We start from the raw sequence: 17,398 nt of genomic DNA, 5'->3' as shown, positions 1-17,398 counted from the left end.
ATTCTCACCGGATGGACATCACATCGTTTCAGGTTCAGTGGACAAGACAGTCCGTGTTGGGATGTAGCAACCGCAGGTCTTAGTACCCTCGAAGGGCACACTGGCTGGGTTCGTTCCGTCGCAGTCTCGTTGGATGGAAATCGCATAGTATCGGGCTCAGATGACAAAACGATCAGAGTATGGGATATGGAGACTACATAGGGAGGCAGTGGGCACCCTCTCCGAGGGCACACCGACTATGTTCGCTCTGTCGCGATCTCGCGAAATGGCACCATATTGTGTCTGGTTCAGATGACAAGACGATCCGGTGTGGGATATGAAGACTGGCCAGGGAGTGGGTACTCCTCTCCAAGGTCACACCGTGATGTTTCAGACCCTTCAGTCACTTCCATGTAGAACCCTGGCTCCGGATGTGCCAAAAGTCTGTAGAATCATGGCCAGCCAGTCACGGCCGGAGTATGTGGAATCAGTGTTGACTGGTGTAGATATATACATATTAGAATTACTGTAAACACAATAACTAGCCTTATGCCTACAAAATGTATAATACAGCTGGCCGGAGTATGTAGAATTAGTGTTTAGTGTTAATATATATATAAATGATTACCATCAGTGGTAGTGGCTAGCTTTATGCCTGCAAGATATAGAATTCAGCTAGCTAGTTGGCTGGCCTGATTTCACTGCAGGTAGAATCAAGCTTGCCAGTATGCAATTCTGTAACCAATGACTGACCAGCCTTGACTCCACTGTTGTAGAATCAAGAATCAAACTGGCCAGGACACAATGTTGAAACTGATAACTGGCCAGTCTTGGTTCTACATGTTGTAAAATCAAGTCAGCCAGTCACTTGTTATTAAGTTGCATACTGGCCAGATAGCCTGTACAACATGTAGAATCAAGACTGGCCAGTTATCAGTTCCAACATTGCATCCTGGCCAGTTTAATTCTACAACCGTAGAATTAAAGCTGGCCGGTTTAATCCTATAGAAGAATCAAGCCTGGCTAATTATTGGTTTGGGATTTCTATATGAGTACTAGTCATTAGTTACAGAATGTCATACTGGCCAGTTATCAGTTTTAATATTGCATCCTGGCCAGTTTGATTGTACAATAGTAGAATCAAGGCTGGCCAGTTATCAGTTTTAATATTGCATCCTGGCCAGTTTGATTTTACACCAGTAGAAACAAGGCTGGCCAGTTATCAGTTCCAACATTGCATCCTGGCCAGTTTGATTTTACACCAGTAGAAACAAGGCTGGCCAGTTATCAGTTCCAACATTGCATCCTGGCCGGTTTAATTTTACACCAGTAGAATCAAGGCTGGCCAGTTATCAGTTCCAACATTGCATCCTGGCCGGTTTGATTTTACACCAGTAGAATCAAGGCTGGCCAGTTATCAGTTCCAACATTGCATCCCGGCCGGTTTAATTCTACAACATGTAGAATCAAGGCTGGCCAGTTATTAGTTTTAATATTGCTCGGTTTAATTGTACAATAGTAGAATCAAGACTAGCTAATTATTGTTTTGTAATTTCTATACTAGTCATTAGTTACAGAATTTCATACTGGCCAGATAGCTTGTACAACATGTAGAATCAAGACTGGCCAGTCATCAGTTTAATATTGCATCCTGGCCGGTTTAATTGTACAATAGTACAAGAATCAAGACTGGCCGGTTTTCAATCACAACATTGCATTCCGGCCGGTTTGATTTTACAACAGTAGAATCAAGACTGGCTGGTTTTCAATTCCAACATTGCATCCCGGCCGGTTTAATTCTACAACATGTAGAATCAAGACTGGCCAGTTATTAGTTTAATATTGCTCGGTTTAATTGTACAATAGTAGAATCAAGGCTAACCAGTTATTGGTATCAAAATTACATGGACTGCATAGGGTAGATATAAGCTAGTTATATACTCTTATAAGGGCCAGCCATGTACATACATGCTGTAGGAACCATCTGGCCAGTCCATATCTTAAATACAATTATCTCGGCCAGCTGTGGACTACATAGAGTGGAGCTAGTGCTAGCTAAGCTACCTTGTCATTCATTAGCATTGAGAATTATCCTGTCATATTTTTCCTAGCAAAGACAGTATACCAGATCAAAGTATAAATTGACATCCATTGAAATTTTTCTCTGCCTCCTCAACAAATCTTCCCCACATCAAGACCTGCTGATAAGCATAGGCTTGATGACCAGGTCTGGTGGCTTGGCCACCCCTTCTCTCCCATTCATTCTGGTGGTACTTGAACCAGTTTATGGTCCAACCCATTTCATGTCTTACCAGCCTTAATTCCTCTTGCCATCTATTCCATCTAGCCTTAGCCTTCAACCAGTTCACCCTGTAGACTAGATCGGTTGGAGCTTTAGTGACATATCATAGAGATAAAGATTTTTTCTTACATTATCTATCCAGGCATCGTCTTGATCTTGGCTTGCATTATTTTCCCCTCCAAAACAAGCCAGCCTGTCTGACCCTTGTCCAAATCTATTTTCTTCTGCCACCTCTTTGTCTATACTGAGCTCTGTAGGCGATATTGGCTGATAAAGACTCCCCAAGGTGGCTTTGTCCATGCCTAGACCTTCCATTGCTGACCTTGCCCTCTGATAGCTTCTTACACACTTGTCAATTTTGAGCTGACAGCGTTGAGCTTCTTGCTTTGACCTAGTCCCAGCCCATGTAGAATTAGCACTTCGAAAATACTGACGATAGATGATGGCCTTATGACCAAGGGCCATTCGAAGCTTTTCGAGGCAGTCATTGGCTTGGCCCTTTCGAAGTTCTAATTCTTCAGCTTGGAGGGGACCCAGTCCGAGAGCCAATACATCCTGGTAGGGCACTGATGATGGCATCCAGATACCATCTCTTCAGCCAAGATTTCTTCGTCAATATACTCTGAGATCTCTTCATCTGAGACCCTCTCCCCAACCATTTTCATCATGACCTGCATAGCAGAATCTAGGATCGTCGGAATGCCACTGTTGCAGTTCCAAGATCCATACCAGCAGTCATGGCATCAGCTGTTTCATGAAATTTAGCTATCCTAGCTGTCAATCTCTGTCGCTTCTCTTCTATAGAAACTTTCTGTCCTGGGGTTGCATCAGTAGGAAGTTGTCGAATATCTGCCCTTAGTCCATCCCTAAAATAGTACTATGTCAAACGGTTTCTCTATTTTTATTGGTTACATACTGTAAATCCTCCAGATTGATGCCAGTAATGAGCCAAGAGACTGTCCCAGGTTTGCTAGTGTCGGTATTCTCAGACTCAGTTAATTTGAGTCTAATCTCTGCCATAGTTGGAGCTAGATACAAATACTGATCAGATGTCTATACAAGAATAGCAGCCTCACAACTAGACAGAGTTCACTTACCTTTGTTCATCTGCAACTGATAGATGTCAAGATACTCTCCACATTGTTCCATGGCCTTTTTCTCATCGATCTTCCATATCGAAATCTTCTCAGGGTCCAGAGACAGAGTGAGCTCGTCAAAGGGAGACTTTGTGTCATCAACACCTTTGAGAGCCCGTTTGTACTTTTTCAAGAGAGTCTTCACTGGAAGCTCAATGTCAAGCTTGTTCAATGCAAAATTTGGAGGGCTTACTTATTCCCACTATTTTTTTCCAGTTTGAGTCTCGCATATGATCATCAAGAACTTCTTGACGGTGAGCCTGACTCATTGACCGAGCAGTTGGGGAGATCTTATTGAATGGTGCCCACAGAGTCTCCAAAATCTCCCCATCAACATGTCCAGCCCCTTGAATAAAGTTGAGGCTGTACCTTGCAAAGCAAGCTAATTTGTGAGCGCTAAGATGGAATTTTCCAACTGCTGGAACGATGTGCATATTTTCAGGTACAGACAAGCCCTTGCTCTGGGCTACTCTCTGTAGAAAATTAATGCTCCACTGACACCCCACATCATAAATGATGAGGGAAGAGTCTATACCAGCTGAATGATAATTCAATGCATTGCATATTGAGTAGTCGATATTCATGTGTCTAAAAATTACCTGAGCTTGCATAACATGTTGATTTGGAGGACATACACAGACCTTTCGCCCTTCTGAAAATCAACTATACTATGAGGAACAAAGCATCCATGTCGAGCACAAGCAGTTGCTCCTACACCTGTAGCTCGAAGATTGCTCCTGCTGATATTGGCCTGCATTTACTGCATGATGATTGCTGCAAGAAGACCGCTACAAAGATAGTGAAGCATGAACGAAAAGTGGTTGTCATGAGCCAACTCACTCTTTACTTTCTACAGCCGATGACAGATGAGTCTGGTATTCTTGATCTTTCACCATATACCCAAGCCCGTCTGACAAACTAATGTCCAACTGTGGTTTTCTCATTACCATATGTTGAGCAGTGAAGTTCCCGTCTACCACATATCTTTGTGAAACAAGCCAACTGTACAAACAGGTAAGCATAAGGTTAAAAATGTGCAAAAAAGAAAAGTAGAAGTCTCTCTCCGGACCAACTCTCTGGCTGGCATGTCTTTGAGTGACATCTATGCACCTCAGTTTAACCGGCCAGCATGGTTATGCATGCTATCTGTGTCAAGCTAGCAAGCCAATTTAATGTGCCGGCCGGCCTGGTTTTACATCCAGTCTATGCCATGCTGGCCAGCTTGATTAGAACATAAGTCAGTCCGGCCGGAGCTCTCGTACACTATGCAGTGTAGGGCTAGCCAGTGAGTATGATATTCTCAAGTGTGGTAGAGAAATTGAGTCGCCTCTCCTTAGAATGAGATGGATAAATGACTTGCCTTTCATATCTGGCTTGCCAGTCAGGAGGTAGGTTAATCCCAGGCTGTGGACAAGCAGGGCAAAACCAAGCCAGATCACCCTTGTCCGGTTTCTGCTCATCATTATGGGCAAAGCCAAACCATTTTCGACTCATCAAGTCTCTCCACAGTCGAGACACTCTCATAAGTTCTCGATATCGATTCTAGAAAACAAATTGGTACTGTTAGTTTAACTTTCACCAAGAAGACTTATAAGACTTACAGGAACAGTATCTGGGAAACAGTTATTGGTCATTCGACGGATTTTTTCAAAGAAGCTGGATGCTGAAGTCTTGCACTCCAGTGCATCAATTAGAAAATGATTGAGGACATCAAAAGTAAAGGCAGTCTGTGGTCGAGTGGTACTGGCTGGAAATAATTTAGCTTTCAGCAATTGCAAATGCTGCTGACAATCGACCCCAGGACAGCTGCACCAGACAACGTTGTGCAAAAACACTCCAGTGGAATGTACAATGGTCAACTTGGTTGGTATAGTTGAACCATGAACTGTCTCCATTGGTGAAAAATTGGCCTCTGCGTCCATCGGAATATTCTCCCATGCATGCATGTCGTCAGAAAATGGACATGGTTGTCCCCCATGGCCCATATACCAGATAAAACCCAATTCTTCAAGTGATGTGTCGTTGAAGCATTTCCCAGTCCACTCTTGAACCTTGTGGAAGGGCAAAAACTGGTGAGCATTGACAATGCAAGAACGACAGAATGTCTGATCTCCACTGCAAGTCAAACAGCGGAATTTCCCTTCACCAATCTGACAAGACTGGCACTGGGATACATCGGAGGGTTTCTCCAAGTCAAGGAGAATATCCAAGTACAAGTCTCGGAAAGGCAGATATTCTTGGATGAAGTCATTTTGTGTCTGGTCGTAATAATCTCTATTTAGTACATCATTAAAAGACACTGAATCACTATGCTTGCCTTGGTTTTTCTTTGTGAGTTCTCTACATAGGAAACAAAGTCACCAAGGGTTTGTCTATCAAAATCTTCATGACTGTTTTGCAACCCTTGAGTGTCTTCTCTAATACGTTTACGAGGGCTGGAGGATGGAGATGGTGTTGGGGCAGTGTCATAAAGGCTATCAGCGCATGATTCCACCCAGGTTGGCTTCCTTCTCTTTCCAATGACTTGTTTATGAGACACATAGGCAACATCAAGGTCCTTGCCTTTAGACAAACGACCTCTTCCTTGGAAGGAAAATGTAGCTGCCTTGAGTCGAGTTTTTTTCTTGGGAGACATAGGGTTACGTGTGGGGGGAAAAATTGATATTATCAACATTCTATTTTTGATAGTTGAAACCATTCATAGGAATCACTAGATCACATCAACTAATCTAGTAGGTATACTGTCAAACACTTGATTTGTCCCATTCCACCCCTCCTCCTCCAAGAACCACTCCTTTCTTATCATCTACTTGTCACAACAAATAACTATCCTGCTGCCCCACCATCTGCAAAAAATAGGCCTGTGTTGGAAAGGGGGGTCTGGATACCCCGCATCTAGAGTGGATTTTATCCCTCATAAAATGGGCAATAACGAGCCTTTCTCCCGGACCCCATGGACCAATAGAATGTTGTAAAACCTTCCCGGAAATGAAGACCATTGTCCCAGGGTAATAATCCAGTTCGGCCCCAACATCTGCTAATGTCAACTTAGCCTCATGGCCACTGCCTAAACTAATCAGAAGATCAAAAAGAGAAGGTGCGCCACCAGAATCTCTGTGTGATAAAGTTGTACGATTTGCAATTATTTCCAATCCTGAGAAGATCGAGGGCCAATCACAGATGGGTGGTGATGTTCTATCAGAACCTTGAAGTTCCTCAATAATACGAGTGATTGCCAAGGTGCCTGCTTCGAATAGATCTGGAGCCGATACAGCGGTAATGGCATTCCAGAAAGATTCAGTAGCTGATAAAGCAGCTAGCCACTCTTGGACTTCCACAGACTTATAGGAAGCCGAGGTAACCATTGGGTCTTCCAGTCTCTGCAAATGAAATCAAACAAAGTCAAAAGTAGCTAAACAACCACTAAATTTGGCCTATACCTCGTGTCTTTGCATAAAATATGCTGGTGATACTGTGACTCTGCCTGCTCCAAATTCTCCACCCCCCTCTGGGACAACAAAGCCTTGAGATCGCCAAGACTGTTGGGTGGAGGACGTAATTGTTTCAAGAAGTAAAGTCCTGTAAACCCTTAGTGGCTGAGTTCACATATTCCTAATTTAATTTATCAATTGATGAGGGGAATTCCCAAGGAAGAATGAACATACAACCCGAGAAGAAGACAGAATATTTGGCAAGTAAATTGTTAAAATTTTACCTTGCCTGTCCACAATAGTAGCTGGTACTGAAATTTTACCGATCATAGCTGCAGAAAAGTACTTTGGTAGCTGATTGGTATTAGCGAGGGGACCATCAGATTTAGGTGTAGAGACTTTGGCCATTTCGGCAAATCTGTCAACATCCCAATCCACATAATCTGCAAATGATGTGAATTTAAAACCAGGTGATATCTTGCAGAGTGAAACAACTCACAAGGATTTACCATTGCATGGGCAACTGTCAGTGCAGCTCGATTGATCTCATATTCTGAGATTGACGCAGAAGCATGGAAGTTGACATCACGTGTTGCTAAGCAACTGTCTAGCTCATGTCCAATTCTTAATCTTAAGTGAGACCATTTAATAGAGCGGATCAAATAAGGCCCTAAATATAACCTCTCACCTTGCTTTGTGTACAAGGTGAGTTTGCAATATCCCCCCTCTGAAGATCCCTGTTGCTGATGATTTTCCCATAATTTCCTTGATCCTTGTGGTCAGAGCTGCTCTCAGCTTGATTGATTGACTCATTTGTTGGTCCATGGTGAGCAAGGAAAATTTTCAACCAGCTCGTTCGGATCAAGACTCAATTTAACTTATATGAAATGATTCCGAAAAAATTGTCCCACGATCAAATTTGGATATATGAATGGAATCTACTGATGGAAGACTGATTAAATGAAGTCTTGCCCAGATTGTGACATAATTAGTACTGTAATAACTCGCTCAGATGCTGGAAGAGTGAAGACTAATATTGGCAGACTACCACAGAAGAATGAATGATATTCTGAATCTGGGACTACACTGTGGGATCCCTGTCTCAAATAACAGGAGACACTTCCAGCTGGAGTTCAACGCCTTGAGAGACAGCAAGGACTCACTTATTAAGAATGCAATCACAAAAACAGTAGTGTATAATAGTAAATTGGCATCCGGAGGACTACCAGGACAAGTAGCAATGACGCCATATGATACAAACTGCCCTGCACCATCAGAAGGCTGACTCTTCCCTTCTGACCATGGAGGGGAGATACCTCTGAGGTTACCTCTGAGGCATATACTGGCTAGCCCGCCCTCAAAACTGTTCGTGTTAAGAGTTCTGCCTCAGAGGTAATACTTCGTTAGCTACACCTATACTGTAGGGTATTGAAAATGTTTTCTTTGTTAACCGAAGAAAACATTCTCAATACCCTACAGTATAGGTGTAGCTAACTAAGTATTACCTCTGAGGCAGAACTCTTAACACGAACAGTTTTGAGGGCGGGCTAGCCTCTAAGCGGCCTGTAGGGTATTGAGAATGTCCGTCAGTCCAAAATATGCTAGCAGCCCAGGCAGATGGTGACAATGACGCCATATGATGACTCCCCTCTATGGTCAGAAGGCAATTTCAAAGAAGAATCAACCTTCTGACCGGGAAGGGAAGTTTGTATCATATGGCGTCATGGCTACTTGTCCTAGTGTTCTGCCACCATCTGCCTATGCCAATAGTATATTTTGACTGGCAGACAATAATCAATGATAGCGTCCTTCAGCATGTCAATGGTGAGCCGCATCAAGGCAGAATTGAGATCTACATAACACATTATCTATCTAAGACATGTAGTAGATAATAGTTGCTTTGGTCTGTGCAGCGTTTGATTATTATACACTACTGTGCTTTTGCGCTTGCTTTCTTAATAAGGCTCTTTGCTAATATACACACGGTAACGTGACCTTTTCAGCCGGCAGCAAATAAAGTGCATCCATCAACATACATTTTCAAATACAAAGTACGAGTGACAATAAATTTTACTACAAGTAAGCAAACAAATAAAGTAACAAATACAAAAGGGGAGGCGAGACTTCAATAAGGGGGCCCTCCTCACCAAAGCCTCAACACTCCAGGTGAAAATGTATGTAGCAAATATATATATAATACAATACAAATTTGTCCTGTAGAAACGTTAGACCGAAATTTAAGACAAGATTAACACTTAACTAGAGAGCACTTGCCACACAAAAGTACCGGCAGGTTCAGCAGTCTAGAGAACAAAACAGATCAGTTAAGGTCATCAGGAATTGAGCGCTTACCACCATTAAAAAGTTGGAGCAGGCTATTAAAAAGTCGGAGCAGGAGCCACTGACAAGTGGCATGCACTGCGCTACCGCCAATTTCAAGAAGCAGGAGCCACTGACAAGTGGCATGCACTGCGCAACCCCCAGTTCCTATAAGCAGGAGCCACTAACAAGTGGCATGCACTGCGCTACCGCCAATTTCAAGAAGCAGGAGCCACTGACAAGTGGCATGCACTGCGCCCCCCAGTTCCTATAAGCAGGAGCCACTGACAAGTGGCATGCACTGCACAACCCCCAGTTCCAATAAGCAGAATACTAAATAGAACAGACATTAGCAAACGGACGCGAGAGAAGAAGGACTTACGTTTAAGGAACTGGAAGGCGCTCAAAGGGAGGAGTGGCTCTAACTGCGCCATCCAAAGTCCCGAAATTCGTAAGTATAATACTAAATAGAACAAACGTGAGCAAACGGACATGAGAGAGGAAGGACTTACGTTGGGAACTGGAGGGCGCTCAAAGGGAGGAGTGGCTCTAACTGCCATCCAAAGTCCCGAAATTCGTAAGTATAATCCTAAATAGAACAAACGTTAGCAAGCGGACGCGGGAAAAGAAGGACTTACGTTGGGAACTGGAGGGCGCTCAAAGGGAGGAGTGGCTCTAACTGCCATCCAAAGTCCCGAAATTCGTAAGTATAATCCTAAATAGAACAAATGTTAGCAAGCAGACACGGGAAAAGAAGGACTTACATTAGGGAACTGCCAGGAGGGCGCTCAAAGGGAGGAGTGGCTGTCACTGTGCCATCCAAAGTCTCCAAAATCCTAAGTACAACAGACATTAGCAAGCGGGTGTGAGCAATTAAGTACTTACCTTGAGAAACCTCAAGGGAAAGAGAGTATATGTAAATGAAAACAGTTAGTAAGTAGGCGCACCACCAAAGTTGAACTTACTATGTTTGAAGGGCGACTGTAGGGTAGTACCTTTGAATTCTTGCAGCTGCAGTCTGCAAGAACCCAAAGGAGTACACCGGAAGTCGCCCTGAAGTAACGGCACTGGCAGAAATAAAGGATGAAGGAGAATGATGAAGGTAAGACGAAAGAAGAGATTGAACCGTGAGAACTGATTGTTGTTGTTCATATTCACGTGTCAGTTTGTTATTGTTTGTAAATAGTCACGTGATTATCAACAATGAACTCAACAGCGTCATAATATTGGCTAATCCACAATTCAACGCGTCGCGTGTCATTTGTGGATTTTTGACACGCGACGCGTTGAATTGTGGATTAGCCAATATTATGACGCTGTTGAGTTCATTGTTGATAATCACGTGACTATTTGGATCTGTTTGTCACAATCAACCAACGTTCAAACTTGTTCATTTCTTTCTAAGTACATTCAGCCGGCACTCTCCTCTCTTTGCATCTGTTTAAACTACATAACTGTAAGTGCTATTTGCCGTGTCATCTACTAATTTGAATATATCTATAATAGTCTCTCTTCACCATGGTGAAGTCTAAACAAACCTGCAAGAAGTCCACCGGTGGCACCGCAGCCACGAATTGCCTTGTCGTTGCCAGGCATCTACTGAGCGGTCACTGCGCCGGGTGAGCTGAATGTGAGAGAGCCGTCTGAACACAACGAGGTAAGTGATTAGTTACCTACTATTTGCACTAACACGCGTCTTTATTTGCAGTTTTGTCTCATCTGCAGAGACGGTTCTGTAGGGGAAGATTGCCTCTTCCTCTGCAGCACCTGTCCGCGGGTGATGTGTTCAAACTGCATGAACATCCCGCCTGCCAGTGCACACGCGGTGCAGGCCGATGACGTCACGTTCGTCTGCATATCTTGCCATGTTGGCATGGAACGACACGGGCGCGCATCTCAGTCGCCCTATTTTGTAAGTTTTTTCGTTTATTTCATGCTAACTAACATTCACTTCATTTTATAGGGTTTTTACAGGAAGGGGCAACCGCTCCTTCCTTCATTCCTCCAAATTCGTGCTACGTTGGAGGTTTCACTCCATTCCCAACTGTCTTCGGCACCCACGCTCATGCTCCATCTCGTCCTCGTCGACCACGACGTCACCGGCGGCTGTTTCGAACTGGCCTCCGAATTCCTTCGGCCATACTTCCCCAGCGGAGGGTTTGAATTTCGGTCCATCGTGTTCGACATCGGCAATGCCTCAAAGATCGACGAGTACCGGTTGCAGGCGACTGCCATCATCCAGTCGCTGATGAGCTCCAACTGGGCTCGTGTCGTCGTCGCCATCACTAACCACACCGACAACGAGCATGGAGATCCATTTATTGGGTACGAGGGCAACAAGAAGTCATACGTTTCGGCACGCGTTCACTCTGTAAGTGGCATTTTTTTGACTAACATTGTATTTGCTCATTTGACACCAAAGGTTCTCGATGTTCTGCTTTCACCTTGGCATCCCCTGATTCATGGTGCCGCGGAATCATACTTATGGCTGTTTTCGTGTGGCGCGCTCATCAACAACGTCACTTCCTTTTCAGGCTTGCAACAGGCGGTCATAGAGTAAGTCCATTTGATCTTATCTTTGCAAATACTAACTAACCCTAACAGTCATCGCATCACAGCCACTATTGGCTTTAATGCTGTTCGTTTTCAGCCGAGTTTCGCCACCCACCTTTTGCTCGCATTCGCGGAGCTGGTCATCATCGAGTGTTTGCCCATTCACATCGTCTTCCCTGACATGTTGGGCCAGTCCTACAAACTTGGGCGCCACACTGACGTGTTCTTGCTGATGCCTGACAACTCAGGTTCGTTGGCCGTTACCAAGTTCGCCTGGACGCATTCCCAACTTCGCCCCTGGGGTCAGTACCTGCCGGTCCAGTGCCCACAGTGTGGGTGGAGTAACGCCTGGTGTTCTGTCAACATGCACAAAGATTACATCTTTGAATGCAAGAATGGCCAATGTAGGAAAAAGTATGTATTCTCACAACCACCTCATTCCAGGATCCTTTTGCCAGGCAAAAGACCTGGCTCCTGCTGGATTTCGGTTGTCTTGAGGCCCATGCCTAGTGTCCCTGATGAGGATGAGGATTAGGATACAATTATTTTGTCTTAGCTTTTTCGTACATCCCTTCATGTTTCATTTTTCTTCATCTTACTTGATTAGATACCCTCACCGCTCAATGGAAGTATAACGTGTTTTGGATCTTTTTACCTGATGTGAATTTGTCTATTATCTACACTGTCTAACTCCACTCAATGGAAGTATAATGTGCCTTTAATCTTGTTACTTGATGTGAATTTGACCGTCTCAATATATCCAATTTGATAATTGATTCAAGATAAAAATTGCAGGTAGGCTGGTACAGGCGGTAGGAGGGTGGCTAGCCGAAATTAATTTGAACACCCATGTTTATCAACAATAACGTGTGACTTTTATGAAAAGTCACACGTTATTGTTGATAAACATGGGTGTTCAAATTAATTTCGGCTAGCCACCCTCCTACCGCCTGTACCAGCCTACCTGCAATTTTTATCTTGAATCAATTACGATGTCTACCGACTGGTCTATTGCCTTTAAGCCAATTCTCGACCTTCACTCTAAGGCCATTTTTGCTGCAGGTTCCTCATCTGTTGGAAAGCCTGTGGTGAGGAAGATTCGGAGGGCCATACTAGCTGCTCAAGACGAGCAAGAGGAACCCATTGCCTTGCCTACTTCCTTGAAAAAGGTCACAAAATTCTTATACTGTACATGTATTTAGTTGTCTGATGATATACATAAATGTTACCTACAGGCAATAAAAGAATACTATGCCAAAAGTCTCAAAGACAAGGAAGAGGCAGACGAACGTGAGGCAGCGAGTCGCCCAAGAGAACCATCTTTCTATAAGAAACCCCTGTCTGAGTGGGACGTAGCACAGAAATTATTTAAGCAGGAGATCGACTCATATGACAAGGCCCAACAACAGAGTAAAGGCTTGGAGTATTCAATCAAGTACCGCACTGGGAATGCCAGGGAGTGGTTCAACAACATGACACCTTCACAACAGCAGGAGGTCAAGTTTGCCATGAAGAAATGGAATGAGGAGGGGGCGCCAGAAGAAACTCAGGCAATGTAAGTTTTACTTCAAATCTACAGTTATTCCAGTCTAACACTTTGGCTTGAGATATCGTAAGAATAACCTCAAGAAAACTCTGGAAGATTTTGCAGAGCAAATTCAGCGCACCATTGTCATATCCCGTGTTCTGGGTCCGGACCTATCACACTCATCATTTCCGGATTTCCGGATCCGGCCGACTTCTATGTATTGTCCGGATCCGACCCGCGTCTAACTTCCGTGCCTTATCCCTTTGGTATTTCCCTTATCAGTTAGTACACTTTATTTTCCGTCCCTTATTCATTTCCGTCTTCATTTTACTAAGTTCCGATAAACTAGTGATAGTCGTCCCATATGTTTTTCCATAGCTTTACATAGCCTCGCACTGCACTCACTGTTCTCCGTTATGTCCTCAGTAGTATATAAACCCTGTACAGTCTCTGTAGTTTCCTCAGTTCAAATATCATCTTAGACTCTGCTCATTACCTCCTCCGTCCGACTTGAGTTATCCTCTCGTCGACCTCCGCTCGTCTTAGGATTGATTCCTATAGACTTGTCACCTCCGCCTCTACCTTTGGTAGTCCTCCGCTGTTTCCTTTCTAGTTCGGACTTCGTCCGGATTAGTCTTATCTCTTGTTCCCAAACGTCCGCCGGAATTCCCGTGCATCGGACATCGCCCAACGCCCTCCGGACATCGTCCGGTAACCTTCGGACATTGTTCGACAGCCTTCAGAAGTTAGGGGCACGTACTCGGGTAAGGGGCACAGCGCACGAGCTGAAGCCAAGCCCTTCGGATCCGACCCTTGAGCACATTCTTAACAACCATGGGTTGTTGCATAGTAATGCTTGTTAGTCATAAGAAAAAAGCTAGTCAGACATTGTCCATCAGTCTGTAAGTCATCAAATCAACATGGAAATCTCAAGACTAACTAAACTACTATAGACACGAAACTACGCCTCAGAATGCCAAGAAAATTTTTTCTGTGAGCTCGAGTGGTATCAAGGAGTGGGCTGCAAATGGATTTGAATCCTTCGGAGAATGGTCTAAGACTGAATTTTGTATGTGTTTCATTTGATTTTAAATATCATGCTCACTGACTATTAAATTGATAGACCCTTCAGAGGATTCAGACCATGTGGTGTAGAGACTGACATCTCTATGGCCTCGTAGAGGTCTAATTTCCGATGCATGTTGAATGCTAATCATTATCTGAATCATTCCCTATCATATCCGACTCAATACGCACCAAACCCGAAAACATCGGACATCGGACATCGCATCAGACTATCGGACTTCACTTGTACTCGTCCTACCTATGTCCTGCCTCATTGCGCTAGCCCCCACTAGGTGCGTAGTTACTTGTTTTCCCATCGCTAACATTGTAGACCACATTATTACATGTCTGCAGCACCTCATGTCTTATTACATAGGACATCGGATCCGAAAATATTGCGCTACTACTTTCGCCTATAGGGTTCCGGACTTCTACGTATCTACATAAATACTGGACTCCCCATAGCATTACCATCATCCAAGTAGAGGGGAGCAGTTCCCCGACGCTTAGTGGTCAAACCCGATATTCGTAGTTCTTAGTTGATATTGCGAATATCATCGCTCTTTTCATTATCCGTATCAGTCATTGTTATTATTGCGCACACCGCTCGCTCTTCCGATGCTTGCTATAGCGTTACTATTAGTTTCCGACACCCCGAACCCGATGTAGAAACAACAATACTGAGAGGAACAAATGAATGCTCCAAACTGTATCTATAATGTTGTGAGGTCGCGCGTTGCCTAGTCTGCTATTCTTGAGAAGACAAGTACGTTCGACCCTAAAGGGGAAGCGAGTGCAGCAAGGTTCTAGGAGTAGGCGCTGAAGGCGCTACTGGTCAGCCAATGCGAAGTGCGAGAAAGCGCGCAGGTGCGCGCGAGGCGCGGGAAAGCGAAGGTACGCGCGAGGCGCGGGAAGCGCGCGTGAGCGGAGACAAGTGAGAGTAAGTGTGAGTTTGCTTAAGTGGTGATTAGATGAATAACAAGAGATACGAGCGCGAGGTGTCAAAGAATAGATTGCAACTATATTCTCTAGGTGGTAAGTGGGTAAGTGGGAGGTAGAGTCTAAGTTGGAAAAGTTCCCTAATAGTATGTAATGCTGGCGCTTATATACGGCGCCTAAGCGCTGTCACGCGGAGCCGAAGCGCTACCGAGTAAGGTATGTAAAGATATATGTATGTAAGTAAGGGTCCATGATATAAATAAAGGTGGAATGATATGTAAATAAGGGAGATGGAAATACACGCACTAGAGAGCTTGGTGGACAGTGGATGGATGCTTCCGGAAAGCTGGCGCTATAGGGCGACCAAGCGCGGGAAAGCGCGCGCACGTATACATCGTAAAGCGCGGGAATGGTGCGCGCATGGCGCGCGTTGCGCTCCCTAGTGAATACTGCCATATCACACCATGAGAGGCATGAGTCTCTACACCGAACCCGATAACCCGAAACCCCGAAAACATCGGACCCAACGCTTTTGCATCGGACATCGTAATTATACCTTTGGACATTGTTTCCCGTGCTCGGACTATTGACCCCACATCACTCACTTACCCCCAAGACTATTCCCAGACTGCAGACCCCTGGGTCGAACGCACTTGTCAGGCAAGTATAGCAGACTAGGCAGTGCAAAGACCACAACACAAATATAGATACAGTCTGGAGCTTCATTAGTTCCTCTCAGTATTGTTGTTTCTACAGCGGCTTCAGACTGTGAGGATGGACCTGTCTTACCTGAAATCATAGTAGATGATGAGGGGTATGCAAACTTCCTCTTCGTGATGGTATTGGCCTCAAGGGCCAACACGAATTGATTAGAAGTATCTTTCATACTTCATACAGTAAGATCTAACATCTTCAATATGTGCATGACATTTGATTGACTCAATGGTTTGTAGAAGTCTGCACAGGTGGCTCTAGACCTGTACCTTGGGGCGTGATAACTGCCAGCCCGTCCAATTATTTGGAACCTGGTTCAGTTCCCACAGGATTTGTGGTCAAAGACCCTTCTCATATGAAGACAGAGGAGGTAAATCGTCTATGGATGCATTGGGAACGATGTTCTGCTACAAATCAGAAGCTAGTCGTCTTTATCAAGGCCAAGGATGCTGATATTCGGGTCACTGGGAAGTCCAAGACGAAAGTAGTGAGCACCCTAGACTTAGATGAAGAAGATCAAGGCCAGCCAGCTCCATTTGCCTCTCATTTCACAGAACGTACAATACAGCCGGCCACTCATGAGACAACACCAGATGATGTTGCCATCAATGACCGATACACATTTTTAGAAACCCTCAGTAAGAATGAAAACTACTTGGAGCTTGTGGACGCCACTAGGGACCTGGCAATATTAGCCAAACAGAATGTTAGTGTCACTTGGTGCTGTTTTCAATTTTATGGCTTATATGTCAACAGCCAATTTCAGAGCGACACCAAGATTTGCCTACCTGGGCTGACTGGTCTTGGAATGAAAATTATCTTCCCGAGGACATTCACACCTCATATGCGACATTGATGGCCAGCTTAAACGAGCTACAGACCTGTCCAATCTCAGGGCTATCATCGGCAATGCCAGTAGTACTAGGAATTGGGCTCCTCTATAGGGAGTCTAAGTGTGTGATAGAGTATGAGGAAGACGAGGCTGATCCCAATACCTCTTTCTACCTACCTCATTCTGCTATTAATCTACAGTTCTTGGTCGCTCTGGATGAGGCTGTCTGGGAAGTCTTATTCTCAGTCGTTGGTCAGATTGAGAGGCTGAACAAAGAGAGACTCAGTGACGAGGTTGAGGATGAGGGAGATGAGGATGGTGGTAGAGAAGGAAAGGCATGAGGTTGAGGAGAAGGATGTTGAGTCAGAGGAGAATGTAGTTGGGGGAGAAGAACAGCAGGAGCAGGAGGTTGAAGAGGTGGTGCAGAAAGGGAGAAAGAGAAAAATTAACCATGCTTCATCAAGTAAGTCCAAGAAGCCTAGGACTGAGCCTGTGGTTGGTAGATCAGGTAGAGCGAGGCAACCCTCTAAGAGATCCAGAAGATATGATCTTGTATCCTCTATTGTCTTCATTGCTAGTCAATCTTGTACAGTAATTACA

The 17,398-nt window shown here is 44.5% G+C and overlaps 7 protein-coding genes across 7 annotated transcripts; 4 read left to right on the top strand and 3 right to left on the bottom strand.

The window, feature by feature from the left end:
- Nucleotides 1-1,713: 1,713 nt before the first annotated feature.
- HD556DRAFT_1315167 (uncharacterized protein) lies at nucleotides 1,714-5,363 on the bottom strand (the record flags this gene model as incomplete). Its single annotated transcript, XM_041301101.1, has 17 exons — nucleotides 1,714-1,778; nucleotides 1,862-1,888; nucleotides 1,948-2,043; nucleotides 2,126-2,371; nucleotides 2,631-2,672; nucleotides 2,716-2,836; nucleotides 2,869-2,966; nucleotides 3,011-3,147; nucleotides 3,198-3,309; nucleotides 3,379-3,561; nucleotides 3,611-4,005; nucleotides 4,059-4,085; nucleotides 4,179-4,205; nucleotides 4,258-4,419; nucleotides 4,844-4,959; nucleotides 5,019-5,164; nucleotides 5,207-5,363. 17 exons carry the CDS (start codon nucleotides 5,361-5,363, stop codon nucleotides 1,714-1,716), a joined length of 2,157 nt encoding a protein of 718 aa, XP_041151828.1.
- Nucleotides 5,364-5,375: 12 nt separating this feature from the next.
- On the bottom strand, nucleotides 5,376-5,552 carry HD556DRAFT_1201090 (uncharacterized protein; the record flags this gene model as incomplete). Its single annotated transcript, XM_041296388.1, has 1 exon — nucleotides 5,376-5,552. A coding segment is annotated over one exon (177 nt), but the record flags the coding sequence as incomplete, so codon positions are not given.
- A 3,551-nt stretch (nucleotides 5,553-9,103) lies between these two features.
- HD556DRAFT_1315165 (uncharacterized protein) lies at nucleotides 9,104-10,319 on the bottom strand (the record flags this gene model as incomplete). The annotated part of the gene is made up of 9 exons (XM_041301100.1): nucleotides 9,104-9,151; nucleotides 9,201-9,223; nucleotides 9,255-9,317; nucleotides 9,457-9,500; nucleotides 9,680-9,756; nucleotides 9,806-9,842; nucleotides 9,932-10,003; nucleotides 10,053-10,062; nucleotides 10,133-10,319. 9 exons carry the CDS (start codon nucleotides 10,317-10,319, stop codon nucleotides 9,104-9,106), a joined length of 561 nt encoding a protein of 186 aa, XP_041151826.1.
- A 366-nt stretch (nucleotides 10,320-10,685) lies between these two features.
- On the top strand, nucleotides 10,686-12,255 carry HD556DRAFT_1315164 (uncharacterized protein; the record flags this gene model as incomplete). Its single annotated transcript, XM_041301099.1, has 6 exons — nucleotides 10,686-10,786; nucleotides 10,983-11,079; nucleotides 11,131-11,538; nucleotides 11,590-11,723; nucleotides 11,772-12,134; nucleotides 12,165-12,255. The coding sequence occupies 6 exons, from the start codon at nucleotides 10,686-10,688 to the stop codon at nucleotides 12,253-12,255; spliced, it is 1,194 nt and encodes a 397-aa protein (XP_041151825.1).
- Nucleotides 12,256-12,712: 457 nt separating this feature from the next.
- HD556DRAFT_1451891 (uncharacterized protein) lies at nucleotides 12,713-13,493 on the top strand (the record flags this gene model as incomplete). The annotated part of the gene is made up of 3 exons (XM_041308053.1): nucleotides 12,713-12,889; nucleotides 12,956-13,275; nucleotides 13,328-13,493. The coding sequence occupies 3 exons, from the start codon at nucleotides 12,713-12,715 to the stop codon at nucleotides 13,491-13,493; spliced, it is 663 nt and encodes a 220-aa protein (XP_041151824.1).
- A 607-nt stretch (nucleotides 13,494-14,100) lies between these two features.
- Nucleotides 14,101-14,403, top strand: HD556DRAFT_1451890 (uncharacterized protein; the record flags this gene model as incomplete). The annotated part of the gene is made up of 3 exons (XM_041308052.1): nucleotides 14,101-14,150; nucleotides 14,202-14,317; nucleotides 14,372-14,403. The coding sequence occupies 3 exons, from the start codon at nucleotides 14,101-14,103 to the stop codon at nucleotides 14,401-14,403; spliced, it is 198 nt and encodes a 65-aa protein (XP_041151823.1).
- Nucleotides 14,404-15,542: 1,139 nt separating this feature from the next.
- On the top strand, nucleotides 15,543-17,139 carry HD556DRAFT_1315162 (uncharacterized protein; the record flags this gene model as incomplete). The annotated part of the gene is made up of 4 exons (XM_041301098.1): nucleotides 15,543-15,664; nucleotides 15,992-16,066; nucleotides 16,228-16,672; nucleotides 16,723-17,139. 4 exons carry the CDS (start codon nucleotides 15,543-15,545, stop codon nucleotides 17,137-17,139), a joined length of 1,059 nt encoding a protein of 352 aa, XP_041151822.1.
- Between the last annotated feature and the right edge of the window lie 259 nt (nucleotides 17,140-17,398).

This window comes from Suillus plorans (genome assembly GCF_016647745.1).
Source record: "Suillus plorans strain S12 chromosome Unknown HD556scaffold_161, whole genome shotgun sequence".
Taxonomy (NCBI): Eukaryota; Fungi; Basidiomycota; class Agaricomycetes; order Boletales; family Suillaceae; genus Suillus; species Suillus plorans.
The sequence above is the reverse complement of the archived record's forward strand: the minus strand, read 5'-3'. Positions and strand labels throughout refer to the sequence as shown.